The following is a 26,382-nucleotide window of genomic DNA, read 5'->3' as shown; positions in this document are numbered from 1 at the left end:
TCGTTTTTATAGAATTCTCTTCTGTTATCTTAGAATTCTTAGCATTATTTTTTAATAAATAACAAACAATTCTCTAAGGCTAGTAAAATCAATTAAAATCTAAGAGCTTTAAATAATTAGTCATAATTTTATGTATTAATCTGTACTCATTATTTGCTAAAGTTTATATATTTTATGATAGAAAAAAATGAGAAATATTACAATAGCATATAATTATGTATATGGCTTAGATTTTCAGCTTTATATTATCAAATAGTTAGCAATCATTATTGATAATAATGGGATTGACGCGTGGAAATATCAGATATTGATCGATCAATCGATTTCGACTAAAATCCTAACCATAATAACGCAATAACGGCCGAAAATCCTAGTCACAATATAACTATTATACAAATATCCTTTTCTTGTGTACATTATACCATTCATCAGATATATATTAAATAAGAACAAATAAAAAACTGTTGTATTTTATTCCGCAACATTTTAACATCGGATTTTCTATGAATATCAAAAATCAATAAAAATTATCAAGGCTCGTTACATATGATACAACACATATACACACACACATACGCGTATATATATATATATATATATATATATATATATATATATATATACATATATATATATATATATTTAAAATATATACACACCATGTTTTATAGATTAAATCACAATTTCTCATATAATCTGTCGACATTGGAATGGTCGAGCGTGCATATTCCACAGCTAAAGTCTAGCACATGATTGGGAAAAAAAAGTAAAATTTGCTCTTGTGTCCAATGAATATACAGAAGAATATTAGGTAGCAAGATATCAATTGCCTTACCACCCGTTTTCATCCTATACATGATAATAGATCTTTTTTTAATATTATATTTGAAGAGCCAAGATATACAATTCTATAATTTGTAAAGCTCATTGTAAATATAAAGTCGCATCCACACATCTAAGGTGGATTATATATAGATTTATTTACAAATTATAGATTTGTGCTTGAATTCTTCACTTTATTAGAAGTTATTTTCTTTACTTACATTTTAGTTCCTAATGTATGAAATACATAATCAGATTGCAATTTTATCGATGATGTAGCATTATATAGGGTTCCTCTACCCATATCGGCTACAATCCGTATAATTCCCGATTCATCAGTCAAATTAACGTTGATCCCATGCATGCTATTGGCTGCGGTTAACGCGAGTCTAGGATTCTCATCATAGCATTGCCCCAATAATATCACTTCGCTATTTTCAGCGAAAGTATAAACCATATTGTACCCGGATTTTATGGAATTTGACGTTACGATACACGTGCCTATAAAATATAAAACATTAAATTAAACAATTTCTTCACATTTATATCATAAAATATACATCATTGTATGCATTAGACTTATGCGAAGTATTCTAAAATTAGAATCAGTGAAATATATGGATGATTATTATGCGATTAATATAATTACTTACTAGAAAACATTCTAAATAAAAGCATTTCCATGTATTTATGAATTCTTGTTCGGATCAGAAAAGAATCAATATAGCGCGAATTGTATTCGATAGCAATTTTGTCTCCGTTAAGTTGCAATTCACCAACATTTGATTCTTTCGGAAATATTGCTGTTATCGCAATCTCATCAGACTTTCTCGCATTACTGCTGTTTCCACCGATCAAATCATAGAAAGCGTACATTTTCCAGACTAATTTGGACAAACTCTCTGGTAACTGTTATTTTCACAATATTACAAGTAATATTATTATAATATTATTATATGTGTGTAAAATTTCGCAGAGTTTTTAGTTATGTACTTACTCTTCTTTACTTACGTTTTCATAATGCGCCGAGATTGTATATTTCCGTAAGGTTGACAATTCTCTTGACGCTTCGTAACAAGAATTTGTGTAAGGAACGAATATTTTTCCAATAGATTCTTTTGTACATTCGCCATAAGGCCAGTTCGCCTCTTTGCTCTGCTCGAGCTGCTCGTTACTAATTTCGCCAATTAAGTTTATCGATATAGAAGATCCGCTACATTTTCCTTTCACGGAATCGGACAATCCCCAAATGATATTTAATTTAATGCGAGACGAGTCGCTCGGTTCTTTGCTCAAGAACTCCCATTGCCATGGCACATGTCTCTCGATCTCAACACAAAACTAAATCAATCAATAAATTTTAATTTCTCGGTTATATATACTCTTTTGTCAGAGACGTAAAATCTTCAAATTTACCTTAAATATGCGTGCACCAGGGACGATCTTGGACGCTTTGATTTTAACAACATCTGACAGCCAACTAGTGCTTTCGTATAATGTAGCCAAAAACCATTGATGAACAATTTGCGAAGATTGTAAGTTGTGATGTGTCAAGGATAAAATATGGCGATTTTCACTTTGCAAGTATTCCAATTTGGTCTAATAAGAAAAATGTATATATAATTTAAATAATAGAGATATTATATATTAATATATAAATATTATACATAAATATATTATATATTATTAACCTGCGATGGTTCCGATTTAACTGCCTCGACATATGCAGCTATTCCACAGCTGCCTCTTGGTGACATGTAAGTAAGGTAATCCAAGAAATGTAGTCCAATTAAAACAAATTTCATACTTGGCCAGGTTCTATATAATCACAAAGATTAACGTAATTGATGTAAGATTTATTTCACAATGTATGATGCAACAGTAAATTATAACATTTTATTATTATAATAAATATAAAGCACATTTTATTATACTATATATGTATGCAATGTAATAAATATAAATACATAATAAAGATAATACATAATTGATATATATTACTTACAGGTAATTACTTTGATGAGAGAACCAAATTTCGTCAGTTAATGTTTCATACAGCATTGTGCTTTCGCAATCAAATATATTCACTTTTAGCCGACCACCTAATTCAGGAAGTTCAATGTTGAGAACATTCACTGTCTATAAAAAAAGAAAAGAAGAATGTAAAAGGATTATATTCATTAATATTAATATAAATCGTTAAAATAATTTATATAGTTGTAAATTTAAATAACAAGAAAAGTATTCCACATTCAAAATAATATTTACTTACTTGCAGATTAGAACTAAACGATTTTAAAACTGTATATGATATAGAACACGAATGACAAGCTCGCTCCAACTTCGATTTAACATTTGCACCTCTAATGCTTGTAAGCGTTTTAACATGTGCTGTAATTCCTGTCTTAAGATGTTCTGTAATAAATTAATTTTAAGAGTATAAAGACAAAGAATATAAACTAGAAGATATTTGTAAAATCTTAAGTATTTTTAAGAGACAGAGAAAGATTTAAAATTATCTGAAATTTTACGGTTTAGAGAGAAAAGAATTAAAATTTATATAAATCTTTTTTTTTGCATGAATGTTATTAAATGTAATAAAAATTACATAGATTATTAGTTTGTTAATAAAATGGTATTTATACCTCCTAGAGCATTGTATGAAATAAATGGCCGTTGTTCTAATCCGATTGTAATGTTAATAGGAAGATATCCATGTAACGACTGAACTCTTTCAGCACTATGCCACAAATCAACCAATGGATTGTAATTCTCTATCGTTTCAATGCCATGAACAGATGTGCTAAAAAATATATTCATAAATTCATAAAAAAGAATATTTTAAAAACTAAAGGTGCTATTAAATATAATTAATTATATAAAGCAAAATTTTGTAGAAAAATATATGAAATATATGTCCTTACCGTAAAATAACATGATTATTTCGTATAGGAAAGTCGCGTGTAAAATTTCCTCTCATTGAAAACAAAGACGTTGCCATCATCGCAAGTCTAACGTTAGTACCGAGATCGGTGGCTTGGATCGATTCTATTGTTAATGGCACATTTATTCGTTGTTGATTAACATGAAATTCCATGTTATAATACATATAATATAAATCACTCCATAAAGAAGACAAATCTAGAAAATTATAGATACATAAATGAGATAGTAACATTATATTATAACAATGCATCTTATTATCAGTTTTAATTCTCTTACATTTCAACCCCTCAACTATCTTTGTCTCATTCCAGTGAACGCACAATACTGTTTTTTCTTGAATACGTGCAATTATTTCTAAATGCACAGAGTTTTTCTTTCGTTCATCTAATTTGAACTTTTTGAGAATATCTTTTATGTTTGTTGGATTGTCGAAGGAGGTCGCTAATGAGTGGAAAACACCTTCCGCTTTGATGTACAACTTAATATTTTGTATAAAAAAGAAATGATAATTAAATTTGTCAATATTCGCACCTTACGAGAAAAAAACGAGATAAACTTTCTTGGCTTTGAAAACTTACAGATAGATGGTTAATATGTGTTCCGCTGCCATAATTATTTAAAGTTACGTAAATTACTTCAGGAATATTCGTAGAAGGATTGGCTATGATAATGCCTTGCAATATGGCACCAAATCTCCTCAATGAATCTTGATAATCAACCAGATAGTTACCGGTAATGAGATATTCGCTATTTGACGGTTTTCTAAGTATGCGACTGAATTGCGCCGCGATTCTGCCTCTGTAATTACAATTAATGATTAAAACCAGATATAAAAATCTTTAAATAAATACATAATATTAGCTAGATTAATGAAAAATAGCAACAATGTCACATGTTCAAACGATATAAATTATATTGTTTAAATAGTACAAATATATAATATAATATGAATTAAGAACATTTTTTTGCATTTATTTTATATGCTTTATAATAATATAAAATTGCAAATTGATGTAGAAATTAATATTCTTTGAAATAACACTGCTGCTTGTTATTTTGATTATGATTATTAAGTTTGACTTGTGATTAATAAGCTTGTTTATATATTTACATGTGCTTGTAACAAGGATAAGTGGTACGTTCCATAGATTTTAACATTGTATAAAAGTAATTGTACAAGTGCTGATTGGGCTCACTTTGCATGTACCAATACAGGGATATTAATCTATTAGGTGTAGGGCTAGACACGATGAGTAAAGTTAACGCAGCGATTCTCATCTCTAAATGTTCGGTTCTGTTAATCAAAATTGGCCAGTACACAGGATAAATCTGCACAGGACATATTTCTATATATAATCAAATAGTATATCATGATGAAAAATGAAGACATACTTGAATCTGATAAAACATATTGATGGAACAAAGATTGCTTAATTAAAAACCGCTCACCACGTCGGGTCTCAACGGTGCTGTAGGAATAGAGGCCCAAGCTGCAAGTGCCCGAAAATGCCGCGATTCAGCATTGTTACCGCTAGCTATTGGCTCCAGAAACTCAACTACTCTACCAAGCTGTATGTTTGCCAAGCCTTCCAGCCAGACCATCTTTCGTTCGTATTGAGTGCTTTCTGTAACGCGGATTGAATGTAGTTCTGAACAATGCGGAAACTTTAATGTAGATACATTAATAGATATAAATATGTAAGGTATATAAGTCGTTATACAATCTGCTATCAAAAGAATATTCTATCGTTTTAATACATTCTATATACCAGTAAATTTGTCGAGATAGAGACGCACATAATCGTCCAACATCTCATACGGGCAATGCACTAAACATGTTTTATATATCAACGTTCCATATGTGAGAATCGCGGTGTTTTGCACTTCCGCGGAGATTTTGCTCGGCAGCGTAAGAAGCGATTGCAGACTGACCAATAATTGAGCGTCCGGTCTTCTCAAGTGAAGTGGTAGTCGCATGAGAAGTTGAACCGCGGATATATCAGATACCTTGTTACTTTGAATAAGATCCAATATGAAAAGAGCGGATTCTTTACTCCCAACTTGCGGCAATATCTCGAGAAACATATTTCTGCAGTAAAGCATAATATAATAATTCCTTTTTAAAATTAAAAAATTACAGTGAAAGAAATAGAATAATCAATAATAAATAATTAATAATCAATGTAGATACCGTATCGTTTCCTCTTTATAACTAGTTCCCGAAATGCGATTATAAGCTTTTTCCAGATCAACGCGATCTAACATATCGAGATAATAGAGAAGCACGGATATCGTCGTGTTATGCAGATTATGGATCTCGGTATCCAAACCCGGATTTTCGAGCCTGTAGCTCAAACGGTCCAATAATCGACTTATCTGTAATAAAATTGGTAAAAATTTTCACAGTAATTAAAAGACAAAAAAAGAAAATAATATATATATATATATATATATATATATATAAACTTACAGATTTAAAAATAAAACTTTTGTCTGAAATACTTCTGCCCTGTGTGAGATCTGTTTCAGGTAGCTCATGTTGAAGAATAATAGTTCGTAAATTATTCGTAACTATCTTATTCGTTATATCCTTCACTGAAGATAATTCAATAGTTTGCCTGTATAATATAAAACAATATTATTTCATTGGCATTATCGAGAAAAAAAAACTTAATTTAAATATCTATCTATGTGGTATAAAGATTTGTTTCTTATACTTATATTTATAATAATAAATATTTAATAATATAACTATGTACGCATAAGAAAATTGTGAAACATACTGAACAACATGATAATGCGCCTCTCCCATGCTTTGAAAGGGTTGTACATAGATACTCCCGGATGCGTTAATGGAAAGTATATCGTGAATGTATCCATTGGTTTTTAATTTATACACTCTTTCACTATTTTTCAGGACTGGATTCTGAAAGTTTTAATATTAGAGAACATATTATATAATATACAATATAACATAGCATAACGTGATTCTATGTCAATCAAATAGATAAAGATATGTAATATCTTAGCGTGATAACATACTTGATCCTCGTCGGTACACTGTACTTTAGGAACATTGGACCAATTATGACACGGATGCCCAATACATGTCCGAGGATCTAGCGACTTCCTTATCAAACGCTGAGTATCTCCCTCCAAGCTTACAACATAATCGATATTACATTTTCCGTAATGGTTTATCTGTAAATTATGATTTTGTTGAGTATATATATACATACATACATACATACATACATACATACATACATACATATATATATATATATATATATATATAACTTACCTCGCTAGAATGAAATGCGACTTCCTTTTCCAAGTTAGAAAGATCCAACTGTAAAATTCCAGCTATGCTACGTTTTATATTCGTCGCCCATACCGGTTCTATTTCGATGCTAAAGTTCTCAATGAGCCCTTTGTTGTACGACATTCGGAAAGGCCTCAAAAGTTCTACAGCGTTATCGTAAATATCGATATTTTCGTTTGATTCCTTTATATTCCCATTCCACATTTTTGTCTTCAATGACTGCAGCTAAAAAAAAACATTTGGGATATATTACATTAAATCACACACATATACACACTTAATATAAAATAATTTTTAAAAAGTGTACATATATTAGGTCAGTCAAAAAATTAAGGAATTTTTTCTTTTTTTTTCGTTTGTCTTTAATGTTTTAACTTTTTAACTGAACTAATATATATATTATTATAATTTTTGTAACGGAAAAATATTAAAAAGTATAGACAAAATTGTATGTTTATGATTTTTTTAAACACCTGTACTGTGACGTAGTCATCTTCCACCTGAATCACAATCTTGCCATTGAGGCTCCATGAAGAAGCTGCGTTGGAGGGCACTAGCACACCAGTACTTGACGTAGCGTTGTAAGAATATATGTATTCTTTACCGGACCTAAATAAACTTTGCGCGACACTTCCATTGCTTAAAAGTAAGAATATGAATAGCGTTCTTCCTATACCTTGTTCTAATTTGAATATATGATTAAGATCTGTAAAACAAGATTTTTTTTTCACATCTTCACTCTTGCACATACATCCTAAAAAATATCATTTTCTATTCTTCGATGAAGTACGCATGTTAGCACAAAGATTAATTCGCAACAAAATATGAGAAGAATGTGTAGAGACTGGTATTATTATATATATGTAATAAATTATTAAAATTATAATAATAAATATATCTCGCTTGCAATAAATTTCAATCATTTCTTTGTTTATTTTAAAGAAAAAATGTTAAAATATAAAATAAATAAAAAATAATAAAAGCTTATACCCATGAACTGCATGATGTAATTGATCGTAGTTGTTCAAAAGTGAGCTGAAAGAAAACTGAGTTCATGCAAGTCAAGAAATGACCCTTACCAATTCTTATCAGTGTGACCTATGAATATACACATGATTATTCATGTGTATATAAATATAAATTATCCTCAGCATATTATCTTCAATCATATGTGTATGTGTGACTTAAACGAATATTACATATCGCCGATCCTTTTTTTTTTCTCTCACTTAATACAAATAGCAAGTATAACTATATCTTAATTTACAAAGTATATCTATATCTTAATTTACGCATATTTTTTTTATACAGATTGAAGCATAAATGAATTCTACAATGCATAAATAAATTCTATAATTATGAATTATATAGAGATTTGTAATTTATCAAAGTTTATGTAATTAATTCAAGTAACATAAGAGTTCAAAAAATATAAAAACAATTTTTTCTGAAAAAATATAATTTCCTTCTTATTTTATTTTTCAATAGTTATTTTATTATTATTGATAAAAGATTTTTATTATCTATATTTTATGTTCAGAAAAGTATAAGCGTCGACTGACTAACTCGTTCAAATAATATATGTCGTCTCTATACGTATATATGTATACTATAAATTTTTATTATTAAATTATATTTTCCGAAATTAAATTTGCTTCGTAATAAACTTCATACAATAATAATACATGTTTAAACTAATTTTATTATACACACACATACACACATGTTCGCAAATATAAATTATCATCTTTATAATATTAATTTATGCAAACATTCATGATTCTTGTAGATTATTCTAATTATAATGAAAATGCGAGATAGTTTTTTAAAGGCAAGACTTGAACACTTAAATATAGTATTTACAAATTTATTTTTTACTTCTTTCTTATATACAATATTTGGGAAATGTATTATGTCATTAAGTTATTTTTCATTTAGTTTATTACTATACAAAATTGTATCTTGTCGTATACACTATTTCTTTGAAAATTTACTTTAATGCATCATGTACAAGATCTTGCTATATTATATGTATAAAACTATTAACAAGCATATATATAAATATATATATATATATATATATATATATATATATAGTCTAAAGCAAGAAATTTGATAAAACATTATCGACAGATACATAATATAAATAACATATTACAATGGCTTGATTATTTTCAAGATGGACTTGGCGTATTCCCAGGCTTCACTGCAACATGCGAATCTTGCTTTAGACGCGTTCATGTATCTTCTAGGTTTATGACACGCAAAAATGCGTCATCAATCGCGGGAAAATACTATTAATAAACTTACTTATGTGCAGGATTTGCTTGATCCAACTGTTCACTAAGCTGTTGAATGAGGGCGGCAAACATTCTGAGATGTTCTATAGTTTCCCCTTGTAGCCATGCTCTTGGTAGTGTACTCATGATCTAATATACATTGATAAACATTTTTTCATTACAACTGACATATAAAACATTAAACTTTTCTTGCAACATGATAATAATTCGTCTTTTTATATATAAATTATATATATATATATATATATATATATATATATATATATATATATTAACATACATATGCTAAATATATTACCATATTTGCTTTAAATAAAGCATCAGTTGGACAAGAAACTCGTAATCCGGCTAAAAGATAACGATTCAAAAGTGAGCCCAACGCCAAGTTTTTTAACTGCATATCTCCAAGAAGACCTTGCCAACTTAATAAATTGCGCAGTAACTTGACGGCCATTGCAAATTGTCTTTGGAAAAATTGATGTTTTGTATCAAAAACTCTAAAATAGAAATTTGGATGCCAAAGTTATTGAAAAGATATAATTATGAAAAATATTTACAATAACTTAATTTTATATGTGTATATATATATAATACTGACTGTTTTGGAAAGATAGGTATGAAAACATCGTTCTCAACAGCAGCCTTAATTTTATCTAAAATAGCATTAAATAGAATTTCCAATTGTTTGCTCGTGTCATTTAAATTCGGGTATTCCTTGATGAGACGATTTATAGCTCCTACAAGACGTAAAGTTTGAGATGTCGACATTGGATCCCATATCTTTTCGATAATAGCTAAAAAATAATTAAATATATATATTAAATATATATATAATAATTAAACATATAATATGTAATATTAAATATATTACATATTAAATATAAATTAAAATATTAAGTACATTATAAATAGAATTATTTTATTCTTAGTGCATGCAGTTTTATAAATAGTAACATTATAAAAACTATAAAAAGAGTAATTCTTACATGTCAATTTTGGAATTACAATCTTTTCAATTGTGAATGGTATTAATCTAACATCCGGATCTCGTTTCAACGATTCCTCCGTCTCTTTGCTATCTAAAGCGTATAGAAGCAATGAATTGTACCATTTTGTCCTCTCTATGTCAGCGCTTTCCTACGACAACACTCCGAAAAATTAATTATGAATCAATAATGTTATTTTTTGTGAAGAAAAATAAATAAATTACCATAATTGGATTCCAGCTAACTAATTGTAATCTGATAATTGGAGAAATAATTTTGGGTATACATAACGATACATAAGCTTCTGTATACGCGTCTATATCTGTCTCTCTCCACAATTCGAACTTTGAAAGTATACCACGTACTGTACAATATTCTTCCATGACATCAGAAAATATATTTTTACAATCATTATCAATTTCATCTAAAATAAAATGAAAAAATGTATAATATAAGAATTGTATGTTAAAAATGCAAATAAGAAACGTTAAGGGAAGAATTCCAAAATTTTATAAATCTATTACCTTTTGCTTGTTTAAATGCGAGATTTTGTTGCTCAGTAACTTCATCATCACTAGACATGCCATCGATATGTTTTGGCATATTTGAAGCTAATTCTCTCGCTCTTCTACGACGGGCTCTCCTACCTTCTCTCTCTGTGGCTCGTCGTACATGAGCTTCTACTTCTGGTCCTCTTCTCATAGTTTGACCTTCTATAAAATGAAAAGAGAGTGAGAGGGAAAGAATGAAGAGATTTTCTATAAAATTTTTCGTTAGAAGGATGACTTAAATTGAATATAAAAGCAAAGAATAAAAATAATTGTATCAATTATATTAAGTTTTATAAATTATACGTATATTGATTAGTATAGAAATGTATTTACTGACTTGCTGCAGTTATTTCTTCTGCCTGATCTCTCGTATCCTGTCGTCTCCGTTCCATCAATTCGGTCGAGCGTTCGCCATACAGATCTAACCAGCGTCGCTCCAACTCAATAACCAGAGGAAGCTAACAAAAGAATTATGTGTTTAAGTAAATTCACAATATAAATATATTTCATTATTCAACATTGACCATATTTAATTTAATGATTTTGTAATATGATGATAGAGATGATAATCTTGAAAAATATTAACTTATTTTTTGTCTTGATCAGCAAGTTCCTAAAGTATTAAAAAAATTTGTTCATGACAATTTTGTTTACATTAAAATGATAAATAGCCATTCATTTACTTACCACGATAAGTTAATTTGTATTAATTGTTCTTATATATATATATATATATATATATATATATATATATATAATAAATTTTATCTTTTTAAAATATGTATGTATGTATGAAAGTAATATATAATACAGAGAAGATAATGACCCCCGGCAATAGAGAGACATGTATTACATATACACATCCTCTTTAGTTTAGCGTTTAAAGAGACATTAACTAAACTACTTTAAAAGATTAATTATTTTATTGTTTTATTTATTAAGATGCTCGCAAAAACAAATCTTGAAAAATTATGCCAATCAAGTTTATTTTGCAGAATTTAGATTTAAAATTTGTTTTAAAGAATAGATCTGAGTAAAAAAAAAAATTGTTTCAAGTAATATAATTTGAATTTTTTGAATTATTGCAGTCAAATTGAATTACAACATCAAAGAAGCAAAAGATCATAAAATTTTCATATACTTTACATATGTTACATATATTTAAAAGTTACATATATTTAAAATATACATATAGTTATAATAACTAAAAGCATGATAATTTTCCTAATTAAATCTGATTTGGCTAATGCTTTTATAAGTTAATTATATACTTTTTGCATAATAAACTAAAATAGTGAAATTTTAAATGGTTATAGAAAATTGCTGGTACTTTACTGAAGCTGGAGAATCTCTGCCAGCCGCACATACTGTACGATAAACCCCAGTGCACATAAATCAAACGTGACAGCGTATCAACCCACCTTCTCATCAAGACACTCTACCAAGTCAGTGACATACCCACGCAACTCTTGGTAATATCTGAAGCGTTGTGCGTAATGCGGCGTACGGACTTCGCCCTCGTCCAATTCTTTCACGGTTTGCTGTAATTCTTGTTTTAAACGCTCTTGATCTTGCTGATGTCGTCTATGTACCTCTTTCAAACTATCCAACCTTAAGCAACAATAGTGTACTTTCTAAATATAAACTAATTTCATAAAATCTATTTTTTTCTTTTAGTTTAAAGTCTAAAGTGTACATTAACTTTATATAAAATATATAAAACCTTGTGCGCATCCTGTCCACAACTTCTTGTGGTGTAAGGGGTATAATCTTTGTTGGATCTGGTGGTTGAATGGACGGAGGTGGTGGTGGTGCAGGCATTAATACCATTTCCAAAGATACACCAGACCCTATTATTTGATTAACATTCATACCCATCGTATATTGTTGTTGTAACATAGAATCCTGCTGTGCTGCTGCAATCTGCATATCACAAGCTTTTTTTATGTAAAAATTATTTATTTTATTACATCTCGATATTTGTTGAAACTGTTTTTACCTGAGCGCCGGTTACACCCTTTCGTATCTGTTGAGCTTCCCATTCTTCTTCTTCATTTTCGTGTTCACTTTCATTATCTGAAACTAAATTAAAACGCATTCTAAATTCCATTATCTAACTACAATGTTATAACTGAAAGATATAATTTTTTAAATAAATATTATAATTAAAAACTCACATTTTATTGGAACTTGAGAAGCAAGAAATGCTTCTCTCCTCTTTTCTTTATCACGTGCTTCTGTGTTGACAGTCATATCGAGTCGATCTTGAGAATCGTCATCGTCACTTCGATCGTGATCTTCTTCTCGTATTAATCTGGACTTGCCCTTGTCATCACTGCAAACATGAATTTATTACAAGTAGTATTGATAATAAATATATGACTAATATGTACTGCAAGATGTATATATAAATTTTCCATTTATTAAATAATTTTTAAAAATTTTAATAAAGAAATATACCTTTGCTCTTCAATAGGAATGAAATCAGTTCCCAATTCTCTTGCTTTCTGTCTACGCTTTCTCGCTGCATGAATCATGGCTGCATCAGGTATACATCCACCTAAATGATATTAACAATTACAATATTATCACATTTTAAAAAATATAGAAATATCTTACTATCAAATCAAAATAATATGCCAATAATTTTATAACATATACATGATTTATAATACTTAGTTTTAATATCTGAAAATAAAATACAGAGCAAAATGTTTTTCTTTCTATTTCAGCTTCATCTAAAAGATATAGATTGTTAAATAAGCACATAACAATAAAATTTTCTTTTCAATGAAAATGCTAGAAATACATATGTAATAGTATTCATATTTATAATATTGTAATTTATATAAATAATTTTAAAAAATTACATACTTTCAAGTAGTATCTTAACAGTTTCAGCTTTATCTGTATTTTTCCGAAATTTGTGACTGCAAGATTCATCTTCCTCTTCATCCGATGTATAGTCATCCTTTCCTGCTGCTAATGCAGCACGTCCGTTCAAAATCAGGGGTCCTGTGTTTTTTATTTTAACCTAGCAATAAAGATTATTCATCATTTAGTAAAGATACACAATGTTACACAAGTGACAAAATTCACAAAATTTGTGAAAATATATCACACATTAGAAATTCTTTACGAAAAGAAAAGATTTGCAAAAAGTATTTGATATATATTATTCCAAAATGAATGTAAATGAATTCTCATTAACATAGTACATTAACATAATATTTAAGATACAAAAATATCCACATCAAAAATTATGTTAATTTATAATAAAAATCGGCTTACTGCAAGATGAGAGATTGTGTACATATCAACACTCAAGATAGATAATAAAGAATTAAGATCAGATAATTCAAGGAGCATTTAAAACAAAATCTTTATAACAGACATATGTTTTGCTTGTATATGTAATCGATAAGATAGAAAATTATTATAGAAAATAATATATTTCAATTGATCATAACGTGCAAATATATTTGTCTAAATTTAATAATTTAAAGAAAAAGAAGAACACTTTTGTATCTGTGAGTAAAATGCTTTCACTATATATAGACATTAATTTATAAATTTAAAATACATTGTGTAAAAAATGACATTTAAATTATAAATGTGTCTTCTCGTTGTACTCCCACAGTTGTTCCAAATCTTGAAACATTAGTCAATACATTAGGAAGAGAGATGTAAAAAACACTTTTTATATTAAATGATAAGTTACTTAAATTGAAGAAATGCTAATAATAATAAAACATCATAGAGATAGCTTACTACTAGATCATCTGTCTTTATCTCTAAATCTTTTTCCTGCTTAATGGATTTATTCGCTTGCTCAGTGTCCATTTGCATTTTCTCTTCACCTTTCTTTTTCTTCCTCTCGTGATCTAACTGTTTCATCAGCTTTTTGCTCCTCGATGATTTCTTCACTATAAAAACTTCTCCGTCGTCCCCTGAAATTTATTTCAACTTTCAATTTCAATCAAAATATCTCTTATCATGCAACATTTAATAATAGATTTAATAGGAATAGCGTCTCTACTCTATCTCTATATATTAAAACACAGCTGTATTAAAGCATTGTCTTTGTTCCTGTTATTGCAGTTATAAAGATACCCCTGCAAAACTTTATTTTACACAAGTTATATTATATTTTTATTAAAAGCGAAAATAGATTTACTCATAGGCACAATGCATGTTTTACGCGAAAGCGATGTGTGTGTGTGTGTGTGTGCATGCGCGCATGTATATATACACCTTGTTCCAGCTCCTCTCCGAAACTAAGGCGCGTCTGCTTTGGCTTATCCTTCTTCTTCGTCTTAATTTTGACAGGCTGCGCATCCTCCACCTCCATTCTATTTTCATTATCTTCATCCTCATCGTTGAAAGGACGTCGGCGTATATTTCGCTTCGGCTTGTTGAATAATGACATTGTATCAATACGTCGTTCTCTCTTCGGTAACAACGACCATCTACCGCTCGTATAGCGAAGCAAGTTAAAGACGTAGGATAAAAAGCGGAATGTATCGCATCACGGAGGTCTGCACGTTATAGAATCTGAATATAAGTTGAGTTTAACTTTTTTTCCTTATATATCGATGTATATTCGCGATATTCAACGAAACAAATCAGAAATTTATGCTAACCGTAGACAGCTGACGAAGCTGGACGGAATATACGTTATATACGTACATATTTCGATTATGGCTGCGGTTGGAAAGACGCTAGAAAGTTTCGAAGCGTTTGATTGACCAATCAGAGCAGAGAGAGTAAAAGATTTCTTTATTCTAATTGGTTAATGCAATGCTTCGAAGCATCTCTAGCGTCTTCTTGACCGCAGTCTATGAAATACACGACTTACGTCCCTTTTCGGGAACGTCCTATTTGATCACGTGCAAATGCCACAGCCATTCGTATCGACCAGTGCCTAGGGTAACTAGGAATGATTGACCAATCAGAAAGTTCTATTTTAAATTGGCTAATTGGCGACGTGGACAATTGGATCGCACTTCTCATTCCACTACATTCTGGACAAGCATTCTCGCGGCAACCAATAAAAATGTAGCATAGGTTTGCATAGGTTTGAAAATCTATCTATCTTCTTTTTTTTTTAAGGGCCAATTTCATCACCTTCGGTTAGATTAACCGATGGCAGGGTGGCTGAAATGATAAGAATGGTTTTCATTCACCTTTATTTTCTGTTGCCATCCTGCTGATTTTAACCGTCGGTTAACTTAACCGAAGGTGGTGAAATTGGCCCTAAAAATTAAATTTTTAAACACGGCTTAAGAAAGGCATAAAGGCCCTTGCAATGCGAGGCAAATAGCGATAGACGATATTTATCAATGAGAGATCTGCTTTTTTTGAAAAAGCAGTATTCTCATTGGATATTGCTATCGCTACTTCCTTGTCCTTATCGCTATTGCCTCGCATTGTGCAAGAGTCTTTAGGTGCATTGGGGCGCATTCAACAGAGAATATCCCTCAGTAGCAATTGAACGATTGGCTCTTATTTTTAGAACCAACAAATCAACGTCGAATGTCGACAAGATTGGAGACCCTATAATAGATATATATATATATATATATATATATATATATATATATATATATATATATATAGGATCTCTAGACAAAATAACAGCGCTTTCTTTGCCGAACGCGGCCATTCTACATTCTACTTTCTACCTGCAAATGTGCGATAAAATGTGGTGTAGGCGCCATAAATCTAAAAAAGAGTTAGTGAAAAGAGAAAAAAAATAATTTCTACAAATTAGAAGCACTATATAATAAACAATAAAAGAAAAAAAAAGACAAAAAAAGGAGAACATACAAACTGCATCCTGAATAAAACGGAAATTCGTTTAGTATAGAATAGATAAGTATAGAAAGGAAGAAGAAAAATGGAATTTGTACATTCTGATATGGACGATTTAATAGTAAAAAGAAAAGGCGGCGGAAGTATAATTGATCAACGTCCACTGTTTTCCAGCGACGGAGAGTGAGTCTATCCGTTTCTTCGCGTTTCAATCGATTCATTAACATATATTAGATATTAGTATTGGGTAACATAAGGATATTTTTTTCAGAACTTTGTACATAATATGGAAGAATGTCATAAGAGTGTACAGCACGCAAACGGGAGATTTTGTGCGAGAGTTTGAGCCGTCGAATTATAGAATTGCTGGAATAATAGTACATCCGGATAATGCCAATGTTATTATCGGTTGTACAGAAAGTGGCGAGCTAGATTTCTGGAATTGTCAAAGTGGCATTATCACTAAGAAACTAGTAAGATTTAGATTAAACATAAGTTTGTAATTGTATGAGCTTATATGTAGAAATACTGTGAATATATATTTATACTTTTGATACTTTTGCAGCAATTAAAATCTATAACGGATAACAAGGCAAAAATTAAAACTTTTCACATTACAAAGTATAAAACGTTTCAAGGAAATGAGATATGTCAAGTGCTAATAACTTATCTCTCCAACTGTGGGAATAAAATATATATACTTTTATTTGATATAGAGAATGGAACATGCATGAAATCGATATATATCTTGTGAGAAATTACTTAATTATTTTTTTATTTTCTTCATTTTTCATCAAAAATAAATTATCTAAAATAATTGCATGCTCAAATATTTTCACATTTTATACAATATTTATAATTCACTTTCTATATTTTCAGCACAAACTCGCAAGAGTATTACATTGATATAATTGGAAATCATGGACAGAATTTAATAGCGCTTTTACATGATGAAAATTTACATATATTAAATCCAGCTAGAAATTTAGTTGATAAACTGTAAGATTTTTTAAAAACTATTTTAAACATTAAATTAATGCACATTGCAAAGTTAAGAGATATATCATATGTTAAATATACAATAATATACAGACACAAGACTGGCAACCCAAATAGATTACCTACTTGTATAGCAGGACATCCGGAAGAAGAATGTGTTGCCACAGGAGATTCTACTGGTCGTGTAGTAGTATGGAGAAGTTTATTCCAAAGTAGACCATATACAGCTGTGTTTCATTGGCATACATTGCCAGCTACGGAAATAGTATTTAGTAAATCAGGTAATAATATATATATATATATATATATATATATATATATATATATATATATATATATAATTACAATGTTGTTATTTTGTAAGATGTCTTTTGTATATTATACGCTAGTAAGTTAACATTAAACTACATACATTTGCTCATTTTACAGGTGGCCACATGTATACGGGTGGTGGTGAATGTGTATTAGTAAAATGGACTCTAGCAAATCCACAACATAAGTCTTTTCTTCCACGATTACCAGCGCCGATTAAACATCTCACTATTGCACCTAACAATTTATATGTAGCTGTATCGACTTTAGACAATGGTAAAACTTTATTGTTTTTTGTTACAAGTATTCTAATAATAGCAGTTTATAACAATTTATTATTTATCCTAATTTTAATAGGTATTGTTATCGTAAATCCTCAAAGAAAATTGACATCAGTGATACAAAACTTTACATGGGGCGTTGCTTCGTCATCCAAAGACTTGTTTCCCGCGGGACTTATTGTCGATCCGCGAACTGGTAGCCTCGTTTTAAATAGCCGGACCGGACACGTGCAATTTTACAACACTCACACAAAAAATCTATTATATAATGTAAGTAAAATTTATCGCATGTTGAAGCATGTTAAAGTGGTATAAAAAGAAAGTAGAAAATGAAAATTAATAGAAAGAATATTATATTTATAAATGCTTTGTAGATTAATATAACTGCACAAAATTTTCTCACTCAAGAACGCGATGTAATTATTGTAAATACTGAAGTTACAAAAATAGCTCTTAATCACGATGGCATGTGGATGGCAACAGTCGAAGAACGAAATGATAAAGTTTCGTCTATAGAAGTTAGATTAAAGTTTTGGATATATGATGTAAATGAACAGATGTAAGAATGCCTTATATAAATGATTTGTTACATTTATTTAACATAATCGCGATATTAATGTATAATTTTTTGACATTTTAGATTTATATTAAATACATCCATTGAATTACCTCATGAGAATGGAGTAAATGCATTACATTTTCAACCAAATACAATATTTGATGATGGAGAATGGCTAGCAGTGACAACTGGGAAGGATAACAAATTTAAATTATGGAATTTAGGAAAATCATCTATTGTAGAAAGTATTTTATATTTAATTGTTTAACGAATTAAAATTCATTAAAATTGAGCAAAGTATCTTTCTATTTAATATAATTACATTTATTATTATTATTGTTAGAACAACATTGGTATTGCTACGGAGTAGGAGATTATCGTAATCTAGCTACTACAGATGCTGGTTTTTCAATGGATGGTTCTTTATTAGCTATTGGTTTTTATTCTACTCTAACCATATGGATACCTGAAAGTTGCGAATTGAAATCTAGTCTTACACATTCACAATATAATCATCCAATAACGTAAGTCAAGAGTCAATAAAATATTGTCCCTTTATTAATTAATATACTTTTTAGCTAAATAGAAAACATAATAATATTATAATTATTGCAAAATGTTTATAATAGACGAATAGAATTTGGCAAACACGAGGCCTGTCACCTTGTAGTAGCTGCATCTCAGCAACATATAACAGTTTGGAATATTTTAACTCTTGCTATAACATGGAGTGTACCCTTGAATGTTGTTAGTCTCACGTACGATCCAAAATCGACGTACATGGCAGCATTTACATCTGATAATTCATGTATGTTTCAATTGTATAGATTTTTTTTATATACTATTTGTTTTATTATTAATAAAGATATAATTATCTTGAAAACACTTTTTTAAAAATCTATCTTGTAATCTATCATATGTATCGTATAATACATTTATATAATACATTTTCCTAATTTGAAGATATTCACTTGTTTTTAGTGTACGTGTTTACGCCACAAAGCGCGACACCTGTTTATAAGAAAACTTGCCTTATAGAGAGTACCAGTTTCATATTGGCGGCTACTTTTGTACCTCATCTACAGGAAAAACGCAATCCTTCCTTTGGTCAATGGCAACGAAAATCGCAACTATTCTTTTTGGATTCAAATCAAGTATGTGAGTTTTATATAAATTATACATATAATATACAGGTTGTCCGACATGTAAGTGATCAAATGAAAGATGGTAGATTGGGTCACTCTGAGTCGAAAAATCCTAAACCATTTTTTTATATAACGCTTAATAAAAGACTTATTATTGAGTAAAGTCCAATCATCGCTGATCTTTAACCAGACGCACGTCAGTGAGCTATGCGCACGGTAGTGATATATAGCTGAGCGCTCATGCACACTAGAATTTACTCAATAATCATTCCTTTATTAAGCTTTATACAAAAAAATGGTTTAGAACTTTTCGTCTCAGTTTGATCCAATCTACTTGCACCTTTCGTTTGGTCACCTACATATCGGACACCTTGTATATGCGAATCGCACTAAGTTGAAAATATAATATCTGTCTGAAATCTAATATATATTTGTATTCTGTTTAGGAATTGCTCACATTGGAGCCAGAATCTGAAGCGGCTATTTCTTTAGAAATTCTTTCAAATAAAGGAACCATACCGCTAACTGCTTTCTCCAATTTTATAGCAACTCAAATATCTTCGAGCAAAGAGCAGACTATCGCACAAGTTCATGAACATCTTGGCACATCGACAAAAGGGATGGTGGAAGAAGTAGGTGAAATTTTAAATTTAAAAATTTGTTTTATACAGAGATTCCTACAAGTATCGCGCACTACATATAAAAATTTTTTAAATTTAGAATATGTAAGAATTTTTCTTAATAATAAATATTTTTTAAATATTATTTCTATTGGAAACAGATTGTAATTAAAATTTGTCCAAAGGTAGACAGTATTGTAATCTGTTTTGTCTAATTTATTTAAAATATATCCGCGACTTGTAGAATTCTTATTTACATATTCTTTTTATGTTTATCTATTAGCGATATTTCTGCATAGCATGATATGCTCACGCCAATATTATCAATAATACAACAAAAATAGCAATTGTTTGTTGTTTGTTGATAATAAAAGAAAAATTTCATTATCATTGAGATCAAGTTTATATTAAGTAATTAAATAATAAATGAACATAATTTGCAAAATAAATTTTGCAGATTAAAATAATTTAATATAGAAAAAAGTAAAAAAAGAAATGATATGTAACAAATTATATGAAATAACAATTTGTGTAAATAAGTTATTTATACATATTCTTGAAAAATGATATAAAAATTATTTTAATTTCTAATAACTCATGTATAGTTTGGAATGTATGGATGAAAAAAATAAGTTTTTTTATACTCTGTGAAAATTCCGAAATTATATATAAGTAAAGATAAAGATTTATTAATGTAAAAATTAAATAATCAAAAATATTATTTGTCATGAGTCAATTGCACTTAATATGGCTTTTTTTCAATTGAACAAAATTAATATCAGCTGTTTTTGTTTTCTAACATGAATGCATTTACATGCCATATATGTAATCTATGTGTAGTCTAAAAATATATAATTTAAATAAACTTAAGCTTATTTAGCTTAAGGACTTGAAATGACATGTTCTGCGCGACAGGACGACGAAGTTTGGCGTAAAACATCGCGGTTGTCAATCGTGGGTCGTATTGAATGTCCATTTGTCAGTGCCTTCTTCCTAAACGATAATTTCGACAGCGACGAACAAAATCGAACTTTCTATAACGGAGACAATGCCACTGTGGAATCTGCCTCATATTCTCGATCGCCTGCAAATTGTATAGCTTAAACAGAATTATTAGGATTATTAAAAAAAAAAAAAAAAGAGAGAGAGAGAGAAAAAAAGAGACATTGCTAAGAATGTAAGAAAAAGGAAGAAAATAGGCTATCTGACGTAAAAGAACAATTATCCGATATAATGACAACCGGCTGCATTAATCGAAATCAGGTCAAACGGCTTCTGAAAAAATTAAGAATCTTGGCAAAAGTCTTTCTGTATACAAGCTCACGTACTACCTACGGCTCAATATGATTAGATACATTGTCGTACTCTCGAGCAAATAAAGATTGATTTTAATGAGGAACGTTCAATGACCAACGTCCATTTATACTTTCGACATTATTATGTACATCCCACGTGTCCACAATGGAGAAAAATATGAGACTCGCAGTTCTTATAATTGATACTCGGTATGAGAAAAGAGAATCGTGCGCTATTTGTGTGCGTTACATCAGCGAAACCCTCGAAACAATCGAAAATTGTTAAACTCAATCCGCCCAATCGGGCCTCCGCCTCAATTTTGGGCTCTGCATCGTTTTCAATATCAGCTCATTTTTAATGTGATAAGATATTGTGATACAGTACTTACTGCTTCGCTGTTACTAGCAGGATATCCGAAAATGATCGCTACAAATAATATCGTTATAAACAGACACGTCAGTCTTAATCCAGTCAGCTTCATCCTCGAGAAACCGATTATGCTTCTGACGAGACGCTTAAAGAGGTTTCGATTTTGGTCTCTTTTGATTTCTTTTGATCTCTTCTTAAGTCGGCTTTTTCTTCACAATCAAATTCTTCTCGAAGAGCCTTCTCCTTCAATAAGCAAAGATGCGAATTTAAATTTAAATTTATTTGTCATAATTTTTCAGAGCTGTATTAACGGTAGTACCCAGCCTTTGTGCCCAACACGAAGGATGAGGTCGATAAACCACCACGATTCAAACAATATAATAACGAAGATTGTATGCGGAAAATTATCGTCGGGTAATCTTTTTCGGTAAAATAGTCGAGAGACAACGGAAAAGACCTTTCACGTGTGTCCCAACGCTCCGCGGACGACTGGCTTTCAGCAGAAGTCTCGCCATGATTTAATATAGAAACTCCCACCCTTTCACGGCATTCTATTTGTCGTCCCTTTAGGACTAAACTGGACAACAGTTCGCAAACTTCGACAACTTCGCTGGAAATCCTATGCCTCTCGCGTCACAGCAACTATATCGCAAACTATATCTATAGCTTCGACGCGCTGTAGAGTACTTGCTCATTGTATATTCTTATATGTATAGATTTTAACATTTTGCGAGACGATGAATGTTATCAGTCGTCTTGCTTTTTCTTCGCGTGGGTGGAAAGTGGCCCGACAAATTGAACGGAGCGAGGCGGTTCGGTATTGGAAAAGGCAGATAAGGATGAATGCCGGTCGCTCGATGTAACGGATGCATCGCGTTCGTGTCGAATAATTAATTCGATTCGAAAATAAACTTGTGAAATATCTCATGCCAAGGAATTTATCGAAATTACGCACGGGATATAACATATTATTCGAGTGCGCTAACAGAGATGCGAACGCATTTTAAAGCTTATCACAACTTTGTCGCTATTCATCCCTAATAAAAACAAGGTATACAGGATATATTTACCTGATTTCAAGTCTTTGAATACGATTTACTATGAACAAGAGCTTGAATTCGTTTTAATCTGTAACGAGGAAATTATAGAGAATGTGTTTTACTTTAATTAAAGCACTTCGTTTGATATTGGGGAAATATTTTACACATAACAAGATTAGTATTTTATCTAGATATTTTATTTAGATAAAAGTATGTCTTTTTTTTTTAAATAAACGATGTATTTTGATAGTACATTCATACAGCATTTATATATGTGAGTATATATGTGAATCTCAAATAATCTTTTGTTTGTAATTACTCAGATTTGAACATTTTTATTGATTTGGTCAATACAATTAAAAATTTTTTGATATCACGCAAAAGTGACTCCATGCAGATAAACGTTAATCTCATAAAAAAGTATCACTGATGATAGATGACGTTACAAAAATAAAATTCGTATCTCGTTCTTGGTTTTCAAAATATTTTGCCAGCATTGATTACACAATCTCACCTTTCGCATAGCGTATGATACCGTCGCAGAATTGTCTCGGATTGTTCGCAAACGTAAAACCAGGCCATCAGGAACAATGTTTTATCTTTTTCGACGACCGTCGACCATCTCGACTGTTCATATCATTGACATCTGCTAATAAAATGTCATAGCGGTATAGAACATAATATTTAGATCAATCTGTCTCGATCTGATATCGTCTTACCAACATTTTACAAGATTTCTTTAATTTTTTTTTTACAATAATTAAAACTTTTCAATGCTTTATGATATCTTCACTGAAATTACAAAATTTTTATTTTATTTTCATTCTAATTTTGATATATACAGGACATATTTCTGCGGATATTATTTTAATATTCATTTCTATGTACACTTTTCTGTGACGTTTTTCGAGTAATGATAGTCGTTAAAGTATCATTCTCATTAAGTAGAGACTTAATTTTTCCTTCCGCGTTAAAAATAACACTCTTACACTGAAAATAGCGCGTAGGATGTCTGCTTTTCCACGTTTAATGTATTGTTAACGCGCAAATATTTTACTAATGACCGCGTTACTACGAGAATAGAGGCGTAAGGAAAGACCAGACTTTATGCGTGCTCCTGGCAATTGTCTCGATTGTAACGATAATAAACTACACTCTTCGACCATCTCAGTTGTTTTTCGCAATTTCGCGATTATTGTCGTCATACCGTTTCTTGAAATTTGACTGAAGTCATTATCTTGCACTTGCGTCATCCTAAAAGTGAAAAACATAAAAATAAATGTCTCAGACGCATCAACAATATAATTGTCGCATAAGAAATGGAATGAGAAGTGTTTACGAAGAATAATTCTCGTGTGTAGTCCGGTAAAGGAGATACTTATACTATGGTAATTCTATGTGTAATTTTGCGCGTCTTATATTTTTTGAAAATATTTATTAACTCGAATGGAAATTTTTGATGGCGAATGTAAATCTCGATGTATTTTATACCGTGACATGATTAAAAGAGCAGACATAGTTGCGAAATCATGGCTTATGTTTTTTTTTTCTCGACATTGAGTTAAACGTATACAAATAAATTCTTTTCATATTCTTTCTCATATATCTTGATCGATTTTATTACATTTTGATCAATACTTTTTGCCGAGTAAGCTTTTTTACTGAATTTTAATTTAATTTAATATAATTTTAATAAACAACATTTTTAGCGAATTTAATTGTTTGTAACTTTTGATAAAATTTATAATTTCTTTAAATCGGGAATAGATTTAAAAAAATGATAATATAATCAGATCAGTGGTTTCCAAGAAAAAGATACGAAAAACATGAAGTTTTTTCAAAAACTATGTCGCTTTTCTATATGTCCAGCAGTTTTTAAAGTATTTAGATATATTCAAAATCATTTTAAATAGCTTAAAATGTGTTATTTTCTTAAAAAGAAAAAAAAAATAGTAATTTTCAAGTGCATTTGCTCTCTTAAAGCACGTTTTATGTCTTATTGTTAGCTATATATATATATATATATATATATATATATATATATATATATATGTATATATATATATATATTCTACATTAAATCTTTAGATTTAGGTTGATCCGTCTCTGTCGCAACCCATATGTGTGTGTATATATATATATATATATATATATATATATATATATATATATATACATATTCGTTTTCGCTAAAACGTACGTTATGGAGAATATTCGTGTGGGTTGCGACAGAGACGGATCAACCTAGATCTGAAGATTTAAAGTAGAAGATTACGAGAATTGCACAAATTTTCACTCGGAGATGTGTCGCCTTAGAACTAATTAGCTTATCGTCTATTCAAACAGTTATCGACCTTTACTAATACGTATATCTATACGTAGAGCTTTTTTTTTAACTGATAATTCTGAATCGAATCATTTTTTATTTTGCTTATGCAAGTTTATTATTATTATTATCTTTTTTTTCAGTTGCTCAGCGTATCGGCTCACACTTTGCCGCCGATGAAATTGCTATGCTCGTCATTCATCTTGTCGTTGACGGGGCAACAATCTTCGAGAAATCGTTTAAGAAATGTTGAATGTTTTAGGTATATATAACATTAATTTGACTATAAATTACTTAAAATTATCGTACTTGAACGCTTTCACGTAGCGTCGTCATATGTTAACCTTGTTCTTCTATTTTTCAGAGACAGTGATGACGATTCAGCTCGAGACGATTTGTCGGATTTAAGTGATAGCGAGGTATCGCGATCAACAAAACTCGCGGTCACACCAACCAATGAAGATGAGGATACGGATGAATCGAGCGTACAGCTTATCAATCACGACTGGTCTTTCCTATCCACTGTACTTCCCGACCAAGACAACATTGTCCACTGATTCATAAAAAGATCGCCATGTTACGATCATAAACTGATCAATTCTCCAAACAAATGAGTTTTTTTTCTGTTAATTTGCTAATTGAAATACTACAAAGCGAAATAAAAAGATTTAGAAGGCGCCTAACAGTCAAT

General features: G+C 30.1%; 3 protein-coding genes across 3 annotated transcripts; 1 reads left to right on the top strand and 2 right to left on the bottom strand.

The window, feature by feature from the left end:
• Positions 1-149: 149 nt before the first annotated feature.
• On the bottom strand, positions 150-8,199 carry LOC126857111 (uncharacterized). Its single transcript, XM_050606238.1, has 23 exons — positions 8,084-8,199; positions 7,567-7,799; positions 7,073-7,318; positions 6,811-6,969; positions 6,552-6,694; positions 6,239-6,386; positions 5,960-6,144; positions 5,538-5,857; positions 5,218-5,393; positions 4,880-5,097; positions 4,347-4,566; positions 4,045-4,246; positions 3,747-3,963; positions 3,468-3,625; positions 3,095-3,237; positions 2,828-2,961; positions 2,514-2,640; positions 2,239-2,421; positions 1,834-2,163; positions 1,476-1,731; positions 1,044-1,323; positions 660-849; positions 150-501 (listed from the first exon to the last, which is right to left on the bottom strand). Exons 1-22 carry the CDS (start codon positions 8,094-8,096, stop codon positions 678-680), a joined length of 4,263 nt encoding a protein of 1,420 aa, XP_050462195.1. The 5' UTR covers positions 8,097-8,199; the 3' UTR covers positions 150-501; positions 660-677.
• Positions 8,200-8,946: 747 nt separating this feature from the next.
• LOC126857172 (PAX3- and PAX7-binding protein 1) lies at positions 8,947-15,629 on the bottom strand. The gene is made up of 16 exons (XM_050606364.1): positions 15,185-15,629; positions 14,702-14,880; positions 13,805-13,964; positions 13,391-13,490; positions 13,108-13,265; positions 12,930-13,012; positions 12,654-12,853; positions 12,352-12,541; positions 11,268-11,388; positions 10,904-11,092; positions 10,604-10,803; positions 10,380-10,530; positions 9,992-10,187; positions 9,692-9,890; positions 9,404-9,522; positions 8,947-9,299 (listed from the first exon to the last, which is right to left on the bottom strand). The coding sequence occupies exons 1-16, from the start codon at positions 15,357-15,359 to the stop codon at positions 9,248-9,250; spliced, it is 2,472 nt and encodes an 823-aa protein (XP_050462321.1). The 5' UTR covers positions 15,360-15,629; the 3' UTR covers positions 8,947-9,247.
• Positions 15,630-16,571: 942 nt separating this feature from the next.
• LOC126857061 (WD repeat-containing protein 75) lies at positions 16,572-26,374 on the top strand. Its single transcript, XM_050606151.1, has 15 exons — positions 16,572-16,927; positions 17,016-17,217; positions 17,310-17,494; positions 17,624-17,743; positions 17,837-18,024; positions 18,173-18,331; positions 18,413-18,606; positions 18,711-18,895; positions 18,977-19,140; positions 19,239-19,419; positions 19,525-19,703; positions 19,877-20,049; positions 20,487-20,672; positions 25,835-25,953; positions 26,056-26,374. The coding sequence occupies exons 1-15, from the start codon at positions 16,830-16,832 to the stop codon at positions 26,246-26,248; spliced, it is 2,526 nt and encodes an 841-aa protein (XP_050462108.1). The 5' UTR covers positions 16,572-16,829; the 3' UTR covers positions 26,249-26,374.
• The last annotated feature ends 8 nt before the right edge of the window (positions 26,375-26,382 follow it).

This window comes from Cataglyphis hispanica, chromosome 20 (genome assembly GCF_021464435.1).
Source record: "Cataglyphis hispanica isolate Lineage 1 chromosome 20, ULB_Chis1_1.0, whole genome shotgun sequence".
Taxonomy (NCBI): domain Eukaryota; kingdom Metazoa; phylum Arthropoda; class Insecta; order Hymenoptera; family Formicidae; genus Cataglyphis; species Cataglyphis hispanica.
Note: the sequence above shows the minus strand (reverse complement) of the source record. Positions and strands in the feature narration are given on the sequence as shown.